This window comes from Natrix helvetica (assembly GCF_964273705.1).
Source record: "Natrix helvetica genome assembly, chromosome: 7".
NCBI classification, from domain to species: Eukaryota; Metazoa; Chordata; class Lepidosauria; order Squamata; family Natricidae; genus Natrix; species Natrix helvetica.
This window is the reverse complement of record NC_138558.1, coordinates 9,218,828-9,236,021: the sequence shown is the minus strand read 5'-3', so window position 1 is coordinate 9,236,021 and position 17,194 is coordinate 9,218,828. Positions and strand designations below refer to the sequence as shown.

The window sequence follows — 17,194 nt, the reverse complement described above, 5'->3', positions numbered from 1 at the left end:
GCCCTCAATGAAATCGAGTTTGACACTTCTGATTTACATTAATCTTTCTAACGCAAATTAACAAGCAGAGCGACCGCCGACAACACCTCGTCTTGACAATACAAAAGATGTTTTCAATAACACCCTTTTTAAAGCAGCATTCTCTGCACACTCTGCATTTTAAGTATTAAAGTATTTTATCAGCTGCAAACAAATATACATCAAACACTGAAGAGCTTAGCCTGTATGGAATACCATTACATCTAATACTTGTGTTTCTAGCCCGTTTCCTGGGAACTGCAAAGTCTAATCACGTAGTGTTAGTTTGTTTTTCTTAAATCTGGAAGACTTCTTTGTGACTTCAATGAAAAACGTGCAGACCCTGCCTGAAGAAATGTTCTTTTCCAAGGCACACAGCGACACAAGGGCACGCGTATGTTTGAATATAGGTAGGAACTTTCTATCATTATAATTATAGGCAATATAGTCTTTCCAGAAAGTGCGTATAGTCAAGGCTATGGTTTTCCCAGTTGCAATGTGTGGCTATGAAAAGTTGGACCATAAGACCACTGGACTGCAAGGCGATCAAACCGGTCAGTCCTAGAGGAGATCAATCCTGACTGCTCTTTAGAAGGACAGATCCTGAAGATGAAACTCAAATACTTTGGCCACCTAATGAGAAGGAAGGACTCCCTGGAGAAGAGCCTAATGCTGGGAAAGATGGAGGGCAAAAGAAGAAGGGGACAGTTGTAGTGCCTGGGGTTATGTCATCACTTTTTGCATGTCAGGGTTCCAAAGGATGCCCTAATTAAACCGTGAGCCAATACATGGAACATACTATCATCTATGGTGGACCTGTGTGGAGGCTAAAATGTTTTGGAAAAAGATCCAAAAGTGGCTGGAGGCAATAACGGGATTTAAAATAGATTGGAAACCGGAAATTTTCTTATTAGGATAACTGCCTACAAAATACAAAAAAGAAATCCAGTACTTAATATTGCATATAATAACGGCGGCAAGGATTGCCTATGCCCAGAAATGGAAAAACAAGCTAACCCCAAGCGAAGAGGAAATAATAAGAAAGGTGATGGACTGTGCCGAAATGGACAAATTAACTAAAGAAATCCAGGGAAAAGAAGAATCAGAATTCTATCAGATATGGGATAAATGGTATAGGTGGATGGAGGAAAGAAATAGGGATCCTAGGCGATAAATAAACAGAATGTGGTAGCTCTCATAGAAGGTTGTCAGTGTTAAAATGTTTAGCCATTGAATAATATAAATACGAATGTCTCTTGATAAAAGTACTCTCAGAACAAATGTAGCTAAAGGACAATGTGGGTATCGTTTTTGATTTAAAATGCACAATTTAATGTGAATGAAGTATAAAGAATGATTGTAGTAATGCACGGAACTCAAATGTAACCAATTGACATGCTAGCTGGCAGTCGTATTGAAGAGTGTTTTGTGTGTGTGTTATTTGTCTAATTAAAACAATAAAAAAAATATTAAAAAATAAAATAAAAATAAACCGTGAGCCTCAAGCCAAACTTCAAAATAAATCCAGTTATTTATTAGGAGCAACATGTCGGCATGTACCCAAGTGAAGCCAACTCTGACCCCACAACCTAATTATGGCCCTATTTCCCCCCTCCCCCCAGGGTGTGTCATAAATCACATTTTCCAATGGAGCACTTTCAGGCTGTAGAGATCATGTCCCTCCGGCTACTGCAGGTAACCTGGGAGACAGCCTTGAGAAAGATATGCATGGAATGTGCTTTTGTTTGTGGCTGCTGTGCTGCTTCATGAGTTCCCCATCCCCCTTGCCTATGGCAACTCGAGAGCAGCTCAGAGATGCTTTGAGAGTTGACATTGCGATCCTCTGAAAAGCAAAGTCAAAAGGGAAGCCTTAATAACTCAAGAAGTTCCATACCCCCCAACTTACCATATTGTGGCTTGTCCCTAATGGTATAGATGATAGCAGAATCACTGGCCCCGAACATCTCGGCCTGCAGATTTTTTTGGGTGATTTGCAACATGCCTCCCTCTGGGACCCAGACAGTAGAGCTGATCACCAGGCGGGGAATGCCACTGCTCTGCAAAGAAGATCGAACACGCATAAAGTCATTAAATGAAGCTATGAATGGGGAGGCGAGGTTGGAAGATAAGAATAGCCCGAGCCTTTTGAGTATTTGTGGGGCAGATCTTAAGGTGACATCTTCAAACAAGGCACCTGCTGAATTTCCAAAGGGGTTGAAATTTATACCATCACCCATAGACCAATGGAATGCTCTAACGGTGGCATTGGTTTATATGAACTTGTCAGGTGCAAGAAATCAGAAGGCAGGATAGAGTTCAAAAGCACTACAATTTTATTTAATGTTATACTCTGTGGGAAATCCCCACCCCCAAGAAAATAAAATATTTCGGGGAATATTAAAAGAGGCAGAATATTATATTTCCCCAAAGGGAAAAAAAAATCTTAACAAAGGCAGTAAGCAGCCTCAACAGCAGATGCCTGAAGTCTTTAGAGATGGATATTTTGTGCCTATTAAGAAATCGGGCCAATCTATTCATAAACAAAACATCTTTAGCTCCAGTTGATGGGATTAAGGACAGTACAGGACCTTCAGGATGTAATAGGATCAACCCACTACATACATACATACATACATACATACATACATACATACATACATACATAATCTGTCTCTTTCTCCTCATTTGCATGTGATGCAGCTACTGAGGATCCAATACATGTAATAAAAATGCCACTTTTTTGAAAATATCCCAAAGGTGCTTTTTCAAATGACAACTAGACTTTCTTTTTTTTTCTTTTGCTTGAAGACATTTTGCTCCTCTCATCCAGAAGCTTCTTCGGTTCTCCAGAAGGGAAAAGCAAAGAAAGTCCATTTGCCTTTTGAAATAAAGCACCTCTGGGACAACCATGACCTGGATGATTGAGAATCTCTACATACTTCGAAAATATCCATTTTCCATTGTTTCGTTGTCAAACTTCGAGAGCCAGGAATTCAGAGTTTAACTCTGTACTTTGTGACTTATTCAATCAAATTAAGCAAACGCTGTGGACCCAATGAAGTGGTCCATGAGATTTTCCAACAGCTCTTTGTGAAAGGCAGCCAGAGCAAAGAGGCTATTTTAAGTTACAACTCGGCGCAAATCTGCAAAACAGGGATGCAGAGTAAATCCATTAAACCCCTGTCCTTGACCATTATTATTATAATGAATTTTGCTGTGCTTCTAATTGCTAAGAGAAGCCTAACGAGCTCATGGGGAACATTTCTGGATGCTCTTTAAGACTTGGGATGGTAGGTCAATGAGCTCATTAAAGTAGATTGTTTTACTCGGCAAAAAATAGGGAACCGATTCAGAAATCGATTGTTCCTAAAATCAATGCTGTACAATCAGTCCACGGTTACCTTATTCTATTACGGATAAAATCAGAGAGATTTGAAATGTCTTGGAACAATTAAGGAAACTTTCGTAGGGGAAAATCAGTCAGAACCGGGGTGATGGTGGAGTTAAATGTGTCATCAGCTTAGAGTCCTTACATTGCCACAAACAATCAGCCCCTCTTGAATTCTGTTGACCCTTATCTGCAGTGGTAGGATTCAACCTGCTTAACAACTGTTTCGCTGAAAATGTGAGTGTGAGTGGCTTCCGTGCATGCGTGTGCTTCCATGCATGCACATGCACACGGCTTCTGCACATGTGTGACTTCCGCCACACGGCAAGGGTCAACTGAGCAGCCTTTTGGGGCCTGCTCCGCATCATCTCTGCTCTCCAGGGCAGCGGCTGCTTCTCTCCGCTGCTGCTCTTGCTGGGAGAAAGAGCGTCTCTTGTGCAATTTAGCAACTGTGAGCCGCCGCTTTTCTCTAAGTCCCATCTGGAAAGCGCGCAGCACAGAGAAGCAGCATAGGGCGGGGCGGGGGGTGGGGTTAGCCAATGGTTGATTTTACCGGTTCTCCAAACTGTGCAAAATCATAACAAACAGTTCGCCTGAACCAGGCTGAACAGGCTGAATCCCACTCCTGCTTATTGGTGCCATTTCAGATTTGAATGTTAGTTGAGTAGTTTCTTGTGCATAGGGTTGAACAATTAATCCTTCTGAATTTTAATTTAATGCTGGACATTAATCTCATTTAATTCCACCTCCTAGCACATCCTGCTCTTATTTTACATATTCCTAAGTATATGCATTTTTTTAAAAAAAGAGGAATGACTGCCTTAGACTTCACAATATTTTTCTCCTAGACTTATCTGCAGTTCATTGTTTTAAAGGGTCACAGTCCCTTTTTTTTAGGTACCTGTCTGTAATCAAATATACATCCCGTTATTCCTTTTCCAATACATTTTCAGGATGTTTGGAAACAAAATTGCTAGAGTGGTTCAGCAGAGCTCCTTCCCCAGTTCTTAGGAGCTAAAATCCCCCTCCCACCCCACAAAGCATCACTTTCCCATGGCTCAAAAAAAAAAAAAATACTTTTCTGCAGTTAACATCTTTGATCAACAGCAATTAAAAAGCGACGAAATAAAAAGGAATAGCCTGCTTAAATCAGTTGTGCAGCAAACTGGGGATAACGGATGAGACTGCTTTTCAGAAACAACTCAGTGACGTAACATACACAGCATGTTGGAGAAGAAGATGGTGTGAGGAAACCCCACGCAGATTTGCTGCTTAGATAATATTTAATTCGGGGAGAATAGGAAATACAGGTAGTCCTGGATTTAGGATCACAATTGAGGCCAAAATTTTCCATTGCTAAGCAAGACAGTAGTTAATAGCAATAGTACTTAAAATTATATATCGCCTCAGTGTTTAGAGTACTCTTGTTATGCCTGCCACAGCTAGCAACAGATTCGGACAGTGAGGCGGTTGGGGAGGAACATGGGCCAGTCCTGGAGTCTGGAGAAGGCTCGGACGAGGGCTCTGTATTGGAGGCAGAGAGGGGGTCAGAGCCGTATGCCAGTTATCAGCTGCCTTCAGAGTCAGACATCAACGAAGCAAACAAACAGCTGGAGCCTGTCCCCAGTGTGCGCATGCGCAGAGTTGCCAGACGAAGGGAACAGCTAAAGAACAAGGGTCGACTTGAGAGTAAGGCCACAGGTGGATGATGAATGGCCCCTCCCAGAGGAAATAAAAGAGAAGCGAAAGGGGAGTGGAGTTTGCAGGAGACCATTAGTTCGCTTAATTGGTTCGTGACTCTCCAAGACGCCTTGCCAAGTCTTGCAGAGATCGGCCTGGAAGCTCTCCAAGCCAGATAAGGTCTGTGACTGTAAATCCTCCCTTGAAAGACTTTGCTGGATGTGAATGAGCAGAAATCACAGTAAATAAAATGAAAGGGTTAAAAGAGCAATACAAGTATGAGTTAAAGGTTGTCCCATTTTTCAAGCAAGGATACATTTCCTTCACACTAGAGTGTCCTCAGAAAAATTCCAAGCTGGCAGTTGCCTAACTCCAACTACAAGTAAAAGCTGCAGGGGGGTATCTGTCAATTTAAAAAGTAATATCCCTATCACAGCATCAGCTGAGAATAATAATATTCATGCAGCTCTGTTAAAGCTACCACAACTGAACTGTAAAAGAACCAAGTGACCACTAGATGGCCACAGAGAGATACAAAAAAATTGCTAATTCTTTTCCGCCACCTAGGGGTTTTTCAGAATGTCACAGGTCAGATGTGACAACCCTATCTAAAAACCTCATTTTTTGATGACAGTCAGAGGTGATATTCAGCCAGTTCGGACGAACCGGTAGCTCTGACGATCAGGTGGCCCCGCCCACCCGCCATCATGTCCTTTATTTCCTGCTTTCTATATCATCTCAATCTGAATTAATAGTCCCATGGAAATTTCTTTGAAAATCTTAGTCTTTTGCAAAATAAAAGGTTCTGGGAATTTATGCAATTTTGTGTCCTTCATTTCATCTTCTGTAATTGGCTTGTTAAGCAATTCCTTTTGTTGATCTGTAAATTTCATAATCTAGTGTTGTATCCAAATACTCTATAATCTTTTACAAACTTGGCATCTGTTTTCTATACAATTGAGAATAGTATTTAGCAAACTGATTTACCATCTCTTCTGAAGCTGAAATATAATTCTTTCTGTCTGGAGTGATAGTTGTATTTCTTTTTGGCATTTTAATGTGTTTTATTGTGAACTATTCAGAAAATTTTGACTATTGGGTGGCTTATTTTTTTAAAAAAATAATCACATAGTTGATAGGCCAACAATTTGTGTGGCTCATTATTTTTCTTGAAATACTTCTGCTTAAGAAAATTCATCTTCTTCTAAGATTCATTTACTTCCAAATGATATGCTTGATAATGAATTGTCTTAATTTTTGTTTCTTTATTTAGCATTCGATTCTGTTGCTGCTTCAACTCTATACTTCTGTTCTTCTGAATGTTATTTGAAAAATAGATCACTACTTACACTACAATCAGCTCCTCTTATTTTCCCTCTAGGAAGAGATTTTTTTTTTTAAAAAAAAATGACTTCTCTGCTGTTTTAAAAAAAAAAATCCTAGGAGGTTGACCGGAAAGAGACAAATTATTTTTTCAATTGTTTCTTTGAATTGAAGAATAAGATTTTTGATCCTTTGCAAATCGAATGGTTCCCCCCTCCCCCCAAAAAATCTGGATAAATCTACTTCATAAATAGATACATAGCTAAATGTAAACTTTCTGTTTTTTGTTGCTTTCTGTTCAATACCAAATAAATAATCTCATAATGCGTTACTGGATTTTCGTACTGCAAATAAAGAAACAACAGAAGTTGAATTAGTTTGGTAGAAGCACTTTAACTCAAATTGGCACTTCAATTTGATATTTGCTTGAACGAATAATAAAAGTGTTCAAACTCGCCTTTTTCAGAGCCATTCCTGAGTGCACTTTTAAATTGGATTATAAATCTGTGTTAAATGAACGCTGTGGTATCTTTAAGTGTAAATGTCTGGGATATATCTACTGTTCAAAAAGTTGTACGCAAAAGGAGGAAAAACAAGAACGTTCTGTTACGTCCTCATACATCTGAGAAAAATAAAGACATAAGCAATATGTCTTCAAAAGAGACAATCAACAAGCCAAAAAGGGAACAAAAAAGACCAAAACGTCCCATCCAGCCATCGATACCCAGATGAGCGTTGATTAACTTCAAGATTAATCCTCAAATAAAGACATGCGAAGTAATTGGCAGCATTTTGGTGCTTTCTATTTTTTTTTTGTACTGTAGGAAGTTAGCACCCACCCCTCTCCTAGAAAAATGAAATGTTCCCTGGGAAATATTGAAAATATTGAAAAGAAATTGGACAACCATTTGTCTGAAAAGGTACGGGGTTTCCTGCTTGAGCAGAGGGTTGGACTAGAAGACCGCCCAGGTCCCTTCCAACTCTGTTATTCTGTTAGGAGTTTCAAAAGACCTATAAATAGCTGATTAAAACTGTGAGATAAATGTAAAAGAATTTTCATCGTCTCTTGCTCAAACATTACTTTCATGAAAGGTAACGTGGTAAGATTGATTGGCAGGGATAATGATTCCTATAGACGGCAAGATTTAACATTTAATCAAACAAAGATGAAATCTTTTGAGACTCCCTGCTAGGAATAGTCTGAAACACCTCATTACTTTCAATATCTTCAAATAAGTAGTGGAGTCACTCAAAAGGAGCTCAAAACGTTAAGATGGCAAATGGAGAGGTTTTATCATATCTTAAAACCTTATAAAACAAAACTCGGAACATCTGCTAGGGCTCCTGCCTAATTGCTATTAAAATCCAATTCACAAACCGAAGAAGAAGAGAAGGGCTGGAGGATTAAAGGAATGCAGAATCAAAATAGGATAATTAATGCATAAGTATGACACTATCAATGAAAGATACATAACTAATTCTCCACAAGGTGATGCGAAGGTCTTGTCAGCGTTGACTATCCTACAATATTTATGTGTATGATTAAGAATCATGTATATCCTTTATGAATAACAGGCGCCATGGTTATAGCACGGTGTGTGTGTGTGTGTGTGTGTGTGTGTGTGTGTGTGTGTAAACTGGGCGACTTTAAGACTTGTGGACTTCAACTCCCAGAATTCACGAAGTTGAAGCCCAAAAGTCTTAAAGGCAGGGGTGAGATTCAGCCGTTCGCCGAAACGGTTGTTGCAAAGACCGCCTGCCCCTGCCTGCCCTGCCCCTCCCAGTAGTCTCCACGCGGCCCATTCATCATACCAGATAAGTGCAGGGCTCGCTGGAGGCTCTGGGAGGGCAAAAAAGAGGCTCCCGGAAGTCTGGAAAGGGCCTGTTTCCAGTCTCTGGAGGGCCTCCGGAGTCCAGGGAAGGCCGTTTTCGCCCTCCTGGAACAAGTGGCTGTCCAGTCTCTTCTTAAAAACCTACAGTGGTGAAGCACCCACAAGTTCTGGAGGCAAGTTGTCCTCACTGTTAAGAAGTTTCTCCTTAATTCCAGGTTGCTTCTCTCCTGGATTAGTTTCCATCCATTGTTTCTTGTCCTGCCCTTTGGTGCTTTGGAGAATAATTTGACCCCCTCTTCTTGGTGGCAACCCCTGAAGTACTGGAAGACTGTTATCGTGTCCCCCCATGTCCTTCTTTTCCCTGGACTAGCCAAACCCAAATCCTGCAACTGTTCTTCATATGTCTTAGTCTCCAGACCTCAAATTATCTTAGTTGCTCTTCTCTGCACTTACAATACAGTACAATAGCAGAGTTGGGAGGGACCTTGGAGGTCTTCTAGTCCAACCCCCTGCCTAGGCAGGAAACCTATACCATTTCAGACAAATGGCTATCCAACATCTTCTTAAAGACTTCCAGTGTTGGGGCATTCACAACTTCTGGAGGCAACTTCTGTTCCACTGATTAATTGTTCTAACTGTCAGGAAATTTCTCCTCAGTTCTAAGTTGCTTCTCTCCTTGATTAGTTTCCACCCATTGCTTCTTGTTCTACCCTCAGGTGCCTTGGAGAATAGTTTGACTCCCTCTTCTTTGTGGCAACCCCTGAGATCTTGGAACAATGCTATCATGTCTCCCCTAGTCCTTCTTTTCATTAAACTAGACATACCCAGTTCCAGCAACCGTTCTTCATATGTTTTAGCCTCCAGTCCCCTAATCATCTTTGTTGCTCTTCTCTGCACTCTTTCTAGAGTCTCCACATCTTTTCTACATCGTGGCGACCAGAACAGAATGCAGTATTCCAAGTGTGGCCTTACCAAGGCATTATAAAGTGGTATTAACACTTCACGTGATCTTGATTCTATCCCTCTGTTGATGCAGCCTAGGACTGTGTTGTCTTTTTGGCAGCTGCTGCACACGGCTGGCTCCTATTTAAATGGTTGTCCACTAGGACTCCAAGATCCCTTTCACAGTTGCTACTACTGAGCAAGGTACCACCTATACTGTACATGTGCATTTCATTTTTCTTGCCTAAATGCAGAACCTTACTCTTTTCACCATTGAATTTCATTTTATTAGATAGTACCCAATGTTCAAGTTTGTCAAGATCCTTCTGTATCTTAAGCTTGTCTTCTGGAGTGTTGGCTATTCCTGCCAGCTAGGTGTCTTCTGCAAATTTGATGACTTCCCCATTTCTTCCCTCATCCAAATAATCCAATCACTTTTTCCAGTGTTTGTCCTAGGATTGACTCACACCTCCACAAATACATAGCCACATCATTGCAAGACAATATATCTGTGTCATAAAATTCTGGGAGGCATTTGCTCCTCTTAATGGACATCTTAATCAAAGCCCTACATTGTTTATACCCCTTGGTGTTTTATCCACTCTGTGGATTCATCACTCAAGCGTGGTAGCTAAAAAGTACATGCTTCACTCATCTCCCATTCACGTGTAAAGCACACTATTATTTCCACGAAGCACGAGAGAACCAACATTTTTTTCCTGTTTACATTATTATTTTCTAAGTCACTTCTGTTTCTCCTCCCCTTCCACTCCTTTCTTAGGATAAGGATAACTCATTCTTGTTATACAGGTAGTCCTCAACTTACGACACACAATTGAGCCCAAAATGTACGTTGCTCAGTGAGAAATTTGTTAAGTGAATTCTGCCCCCTTTTATGACCTTACTTGCCATAATTGTTAAGTGAATTGCTGCAGTTACAAAGTTAGTAACATGGTTGTTAAGTGAATCCGGCTTCCCCACTGACTTTGCTTGTAATAAAGTCGCAAAATGAGATCACATGACACACACCCTCCCGGGGGACAATGTAACCGTCATAAATATGTGTCCGTTGCCAAGCATCCGAATTTGGATTGGGGGACTTTGGGGATGCTGCAATGGTCATAAATGTGAAAAAAGTCACTTTTTTCAGTGCCGCTGTAACTTTGAACGGTCACTAAATGAACTGCTGTAACTCGATGACTACCTGTATTCCGCCATTAATACTATTAAATATATTTATACTTTCCTTTTGCTAATTAAAGGGGTGCCTCAGTGTCTAAGATGCTGAGCTTGTCGATCAGAAAGGTCAGCAGTTTGGCAGTTTGAATCCCTGGCGCCACATAACGAAGTGAGCTCCCATTACTTGTCCCAGCTTCTGCCAACCTAGCAGTTTGAAAGCACGTAAAAAATGCAAGTAGAAAAATAGGCACCACCTTTGGTGGGAAGGGAACAGCATTCTGTGCGCCTTTGGCGTTTAGTCATGCCGGGTACATGACCACGGAGACGCCTTCGGACAGCGCTGGCTCTTCGGTTTTGAAACGGAGATGAGCACTGCCCTCTAGAGTCGGGAACAACTAGAACATATGTGCGAGGTGAACCTTTACCTTTGCTAATTAGTTTAATATAACACTCTTAAAGTTAAAAGAAGGAAGGGAGAATGGGTTTTTCCTGAGGAGATTTTCTCAGTGCATGGATGTTTCTGTCGCTTTCAACTGACATGATTTTATCACCTCCAACTTCCTACAAATTACAGACTGCGGGGAAAAATGAAAAACACTTTGACGGAGATACCCCTGGGGACAGAATGAATGTACCCAGCAATTTCTGGAAAGAGAAGATGGTTTAAAGGCACATGAATATTTCCTTTGAAGTGAGTCCTTTAAATGACTTCAAAGTAAATAAGTATAACACTGAGTATTCAGTCTACAACGTGGATTGGGATGTACAACTGTTACACTATGCTTATTTATTTATATATAAACCACATTTATCACCTTTGCAAATAACTCAAGGTGGCAACCGTATCCAATACTCCTTCGATCTATTTTCCCCAGGTCAACAACTTTGTGAGGTAAGTTGGACTGAGAGACTGGCTCAAAGTCAACCAGCTAGCTTTCATGGCTAAGGTGGGACTGGAACTCACAGACTCCTAGTGATTGGCCCAAAGTCCCCCAGCTGGCTTTAATGTGTCAGTTGGGACTAGAACTCACAGACTCCTAGTGATTGGCCCAAAGTCCCCCAGCTGGCTTTAATGTGTCAGTTGGGACTAGAACTCACAGACTCCTAGTAATTGACCCAAAGTTACCCAGCTGGCTTTCATGGCTAAGGCGGGACTAGAACACAGGGTCTCCTGGTGATTGGCCCAAAGTCACTCAGCTGGCTTTCATGTGTAAGGCGGGACTAGAACACAGGGTCTCCTGGTGATTGGCCCAAAGTCACCCAGTTGGTTTTCATGTCTAGAATTCATATCTCCCGTTTTCTAGTCTGGTGTCTCAACTACTAGACCCCTGATGGCGAACCGGTTCCCCTACCATAGAGTCTCCTCCTAGTGTGGCGTCCTTTTTCCTCTGCCGACCGGAAGTCCGGTTCCCCCACCATAGAGTCTCCTCCTGCGCGGCGTCCTTTTTCCTCTACCTGTCCTAACCGAAAGTTCTATCAATTGTGGAGCCGACTGGCGATAGGGAGCCGCAGCAGAGGGATGAAAGAGCCACATGTGGCTCCAGAGCCATGGGTTGCTCACCCCCGTACTAGACCAAACTGGCTCCAGCATGACCAACAGTGAAGGATCACGGCCATTATCCTCTCAACACTGTTGGGCCTCAAATCTTTAAGCACCCCTGGCAGAATTTCAGAGGTCTTACCTTTCGATCAATCTTGATGCGGAAGAGTATATTCTGAAAGTGGTACCCGTCGCTGACTTGTAGAACGGCCGCGTCTTCCAAACTGTCAGACCCGTCGTGAACATAATGCACGAATCCTCCTGAAAGTTCGCCGAGGCTGAACGCCCGCAGGGTCAACAGGCCGTTTCCTGAAAGCTTGACCCATTGCCCATGTTTCGGAGGGTCTAAAATCGTCACCGTCACATCTTGAGGATTATCCCTATCCTGGACATCAAGCAAGTGGCTGGTGATGGTTCCAGCATCTCCTTTCTTAACCAAGAGGACTTCGTTCTTGAGGACATAAGGAGGCTGAAACAGAATAACACACACACAAAAAATCAACTCCCGAGTGGCTGGTACAGGTAGTCCTCAACTTAGAACCGGTTCAAAGTTAATGACGGATCCCCCCCAAAAAAACGGTAATTAAAAAACCTGGATTCAAAATTCTGCCGGCACCCTCTTTCCCAATGGTAGATGATTGCATTTGGGGCACTTGGCATCAGATGGCACATATTGTCATTTGCAGCACCCCATGTGACTGTGATTTATATATTTTTTTTGTGGCAAACCAGTTTCCGCTAAAAAAAAAAAAAAGCTCTAGCGGACAAAGAGTTTGCTGAATGAATGCAGCGTTGACTTAACAACCGTGGCTTTAATTTAACGACCACCCTCCCCTGAGCGTGTATGTGCAATCCCTCCCCAGGCTTCACGAAAGTCTCCGGAGGCTGGGGAGGGCAAAAAACGGCCCCAACCGGAAGTTCTTTCGTTCCCAAACTTCCGGTTGGCCTGTTGGAGCCGTTTTTTGCCCTCCCCAGCCTCCGGAGGCGAAAATGGCCTCCCCTGGCCCTGCGGAAATGTGAAAAAACAGCTGGTGCGTGCCAGAGCTGATGGCTGGCGTGCCACCCAATATGGCTCCATGTTCCAGCTGTGGCCCGCGTGCCATAGATTCGCCATCACGGGTATAGGGTCTCCTGCTTGAGCTGAGGGTTGGACTAGAAGACCTCCAAGGTCCTTTCCAACTCTGTTATTCTGTCCTCAGTAAATAATAACAGCAACTTGGTTTGGTTTTGGTTGACTATGTGTAGTGAACTTTACACTGCCCTTGGAAAGCTGGGGCTGATCCTGAAAAGGATCTAGAAAGTGCCATTGGTGCATAACACTGCGGCCTAATGATTGGCACATGACATTGACAAGCACAAATTACACCTGTGCCCAGGGCTTCCCAGTGATTGCTAAATTAGATTGCAGCTAACTCCAGATGGGATTGGATGGCCTGGTTTTGACCATAAAGCTCGCTCTATATATTGCATCTTTTGCTTTAAATGTATGCCGATAAGGCACGTCAATCAAACAAGTAAGAAATCCATATATTTCCATCTCACCGTTACTGGATTGTTGCACAAAAGCCGATAAATATTGCCAATATGCTGTACATTTTCCCCCTCCCATCCCAGCCTGTTCAAAAATATAAATCCATCCATCCTCTACCTTACCTGTGTTGAAAAAGCTTGAACAGTGAACATTACTGGCTCAGATGTGAATTCTTGATAGCTGAGTGTAAGGAAAAACTGGCCATTCCTAGAGGAAACCCCAATACAGTATTATATTGATATAGTATAGTATAGCATAGTCTTTATTGTCATTGTACAAAATAAATACAACGGAATTGGTTTTAGCTTCACTGGTGCAAAATTATAGCGGGAATGAAAAAAGAAAAAAAAATAGTCATAGGTTTCCGCATGTGCATGTAACGATTGTGGTTGTAATTAAAAGTCTGACAGCACAAGGATAGAAACTATTTTTAAACTATTTGTTCGGCTGAATATACTTTTGATGTCTTCTGCCCGATGGTGGAAGTGCAAAGGGACACTGACCAGGGTGTGAATCATCTCTGAGTATGAGTCTTCCTTACTCTGCTAAAGCGGTGAGACCTGGCGATGTCATCCAGAGGTGTTAAAGAGGGCAACCAATGGCTTCTTGTGCCGAATTGATCGCTCTCTGTAGGGCCTTCCTATCTGCAGCTGTTAAACCAGCGTACCATAATATAATGCAATAGGTGAGGACACTTTCTATGGTGGACCGATAGAAAGAAGTCATCAGCCGTTGTTCCACCTGATTTTTCCACAGGGAAAATATACCAGTAAATGTAATTAATTACTATTACTATGTAGAGAGGTACACATTTTCATTCATCCAGAAGAATAGCCGCTGTTTATTTTTCTGGGCTTGCAAGCGTTTCCAAATCAAACCTACTTTTATTTGTTATTGTTTAATTCAAGGCCTCATAGTAATGCTCTTATCCTCAGTTTAGTTTAGTTTAGTTTAGTTTAATTTAGCTTATTGTCATTGCACCTCATGCAATGAAATTAAATGCCATCTTCAATGTACATTATGACTATAAAATAAAACACAAACACACATCCCGTTGCATTCTATACAATTGAATTGAAAACCTCTGCTATTGCATTAATATTGCACTATACAATAGGTAGAATTCAATATAGTTACTTGTTCTGACCCTTCTCTTCGTACACCAAAGCACTCCAAGAGAAGAATACTGCTAGACCATTTATTCCCAGTAAATTCACACACTGACTAGACCTTGGCAGCAATCCAGACTTCCAAGATAAGAAACAGGCACGAGAGATTCTCCAGAGTTGGTAATTAAGTTGAATCCTGCAACCAGCCTCCTCACAAAGTCTCTCCTTATATACAATCTTGAGAGGAGCCTAATTACAACCACCTGGGTCCAATTATCTTCTGTACCTGCGTAGTTGTTCTCTACGTCTATCAGCCCTTCGTTGCTGGGCGTCCAGGACCAACTCCCTTGCCTCCTCCCCACTGCTCCAAGGCATGACGTCAGGAGCACACTCCCTTTGGCTTTCACCGCTGCTCCATGCCTCAGGCGCCTCCTGGTGGCCAACCAGCCTCTCTGATCCCTGCCTGGAGTCGGAACCCTGTCCAGGGTCCTCCACATCTTCCAGAGCCGACACATAGGGCCCCTCGCTGTCGGAGTCTGTTTGCAGCTCCAACGGCTCCTGCTGGGCCACAACAGTTACTGCCCTGGGGTAGAAACTGTTTTCCAGCCTATTTGTCCTTGTTTTTTATTACCGTCTGCTAGATGGTAATAGTTCAAAAAAAGGGGTGCCCAGGATGAGATGGATTTTTAAGAATGTCTTGAACTTTCTTAAGGCATCGGGAGCTATAAAGCTCTTCCGAAGAGGGGAGGGGGCAACCAATGATCCTCTGGGCAATGGCGTTGACCCTCTGGAGCGCTGTCCTATCTGCCACTGTGCAATTGGCAAACCACACACACAGGTGCAGTAAGTTAAAATACTCTCTACGGTGCAGCTTATTTTGCTCACAACAACTACTCTGTAAGATGGGATGGGCAGAGACAAAGACTGGCCCAACGTCACCCAACCAGCTTTCATACCTAAGAAAAAACTAGAACTCCCGGTCTCCTGGTTTCTAGGCTAATACTTTAACCACTACATCAGACTGTATTGTCCCAGGACAGTCTCTTGGCTTCAGAGCCAGAAATGAACCTCTTCTGCCCTTTTCAAATCTGCCCATAATTTCAGATTTCACAAAAGAACTTTCACTTTCGACCTCTTACATCTTCTTGAAGGTCCAAAGTGGCACGCTGTATTTATGAAGACCTTCAAGATTTTGAATTCTGAATCTAAAACAATGCCCGTGTTCATGGGAAAGGCTTAGGAACATCAATTGCAAAGCAGCTTTCAGAATTTCAGCCCAGTTTGAAGGTGTCACGGTGATAATTTGACAGCTGACCAGCTAAAGCAATGATGGGAATGAGTCAGCAGGATCTTTCGCTATTATCCCTTTAAGAGCCTGTGTAATACGAGGAGGCCCTGCTAGAGTGTTTTTTGTTCATCAGGTTTCTTCCCTGCTGTATGTATAACCTATATATATATAAGGCAAATACCACCGACTCATCACGAAATCTCCCGAACTGTAAAGCCTACAAACTTGAAATTTGGCACCTATGTTCCCCTTGGCTTCTAGGTGCTCGCTAAGAAAGGATTTTTCAAAATGACCATCATATCATTGGCATGTCATATACAGTAATTAACACACTCTGATGCCAAGGAGTTCTACTCCCCCTTCCCACCTGAAAAGAACTCTGTTCCAACTGCCAGTTGCCTCACATTCCGTTACCTCAGTTCAAATTGGCAGACGTTCCACTCCTTCACTCAGGAGCAGTCTGGGGCACCTTATAGTGCTAAACGTTTGTACCTCACCAAAATGTCTACGCCTTCCACCTATGGAACTGCTTTTGGACTCAAGACGGCGGGAGCGATATTCCCTGATGCGTTTCAATCACCGATCACCACTGAGTCAATTTCGTCACAAAGCATGGGTATCCAGCTAATATTCCTATATTCCTATTGTAGATTCTATTCCTATATTCCTATTTAGATAAAAACCACTATTTGATACAATCCATTGTTGGCTGTACTTGCTCCCGGTTGATACAAGCGATAAGGCTTGTGCACACACTGACAGAATTCTTCTCCCATGCGCCTCATATTCCCCTCATACAGAAGAGGTAAAGAACCACCAAATCACCTGGATTTCATTTTGTCATGGGCAAAGAAAACACGCTCTTCCTTCACGTCTTCCCAGCTGAAATGGTCCAGCTCTCTTTCTTTCCCTTCAGCCAGGACTACCAGCCTGCCGTTGGTGGGAAGGGCTGCCACGCGAAAGAGGAGGTCTTCTCCATAGCTCTCTAGGTTTTCTACTTCCATCAAGGAACCATCTAGTAGTTTCAGCCCCCCAATTCCTACCAAGAGGAGGCTCTTGGCATTGAACCCAGGAGCTAAAGGCCCAGAAGCTAAAACAAAAGAAAGAAAGAAAATTCGTCAAAATTCACTCTATTAATTATGGAACGGAATGGAATAGAGTAGAATAGAATAAAATAGAATGGAATGGAATGAAATGGAATAAGGAATAGAATAGAATGGAATAAGGAATGGAATGGAATAGAGTAGAATAGAATAAAATAGAATGGAATGGAATGAAATGGAATAAGGAATAGAATAGAATGGAATAAGGAATGGAATGGAGTAGAATAGAATAGAATAGAATAGAATAGAATAGAATAGAAT

The 17,194-nt window shown here is 42.2% G+C and overlaps 1 protein-coding gene across 1 annotated transcript in view; it reads right to left on the bottom strand.

Annotated features, from left to right (window-relative positions):
• The window catches only part of FRAS1 (Fraser extracellular matrix complex subunit 1), a gene marked incomplete at its 5' end in the record, with an annotated part of 344,413 nt that overhangs the window by 123,840 nt on the left and 203,379 nt on the right, over positions 1-17,194 (bottom strand). The window contains 4 exons of the mRNA XM_081960316.1: positions 1,925-2,075; positions 12,045-12,371; positions 13,556-13,640; positions 16,656-16,920. Coding sequence (XP_081816442.1) covers positions 1,925-2,075; positions 12,045-12,371; positions 13,556-13,640; positions 16,656-16,920 — 828 coding nt within the window. The remainder of the gene's footprint in view (positions 1-1,924; positions 2,076-12,044; positions 12,372-13,555; positions 13,641-16,655; positions 16,921-17,194) is intronic.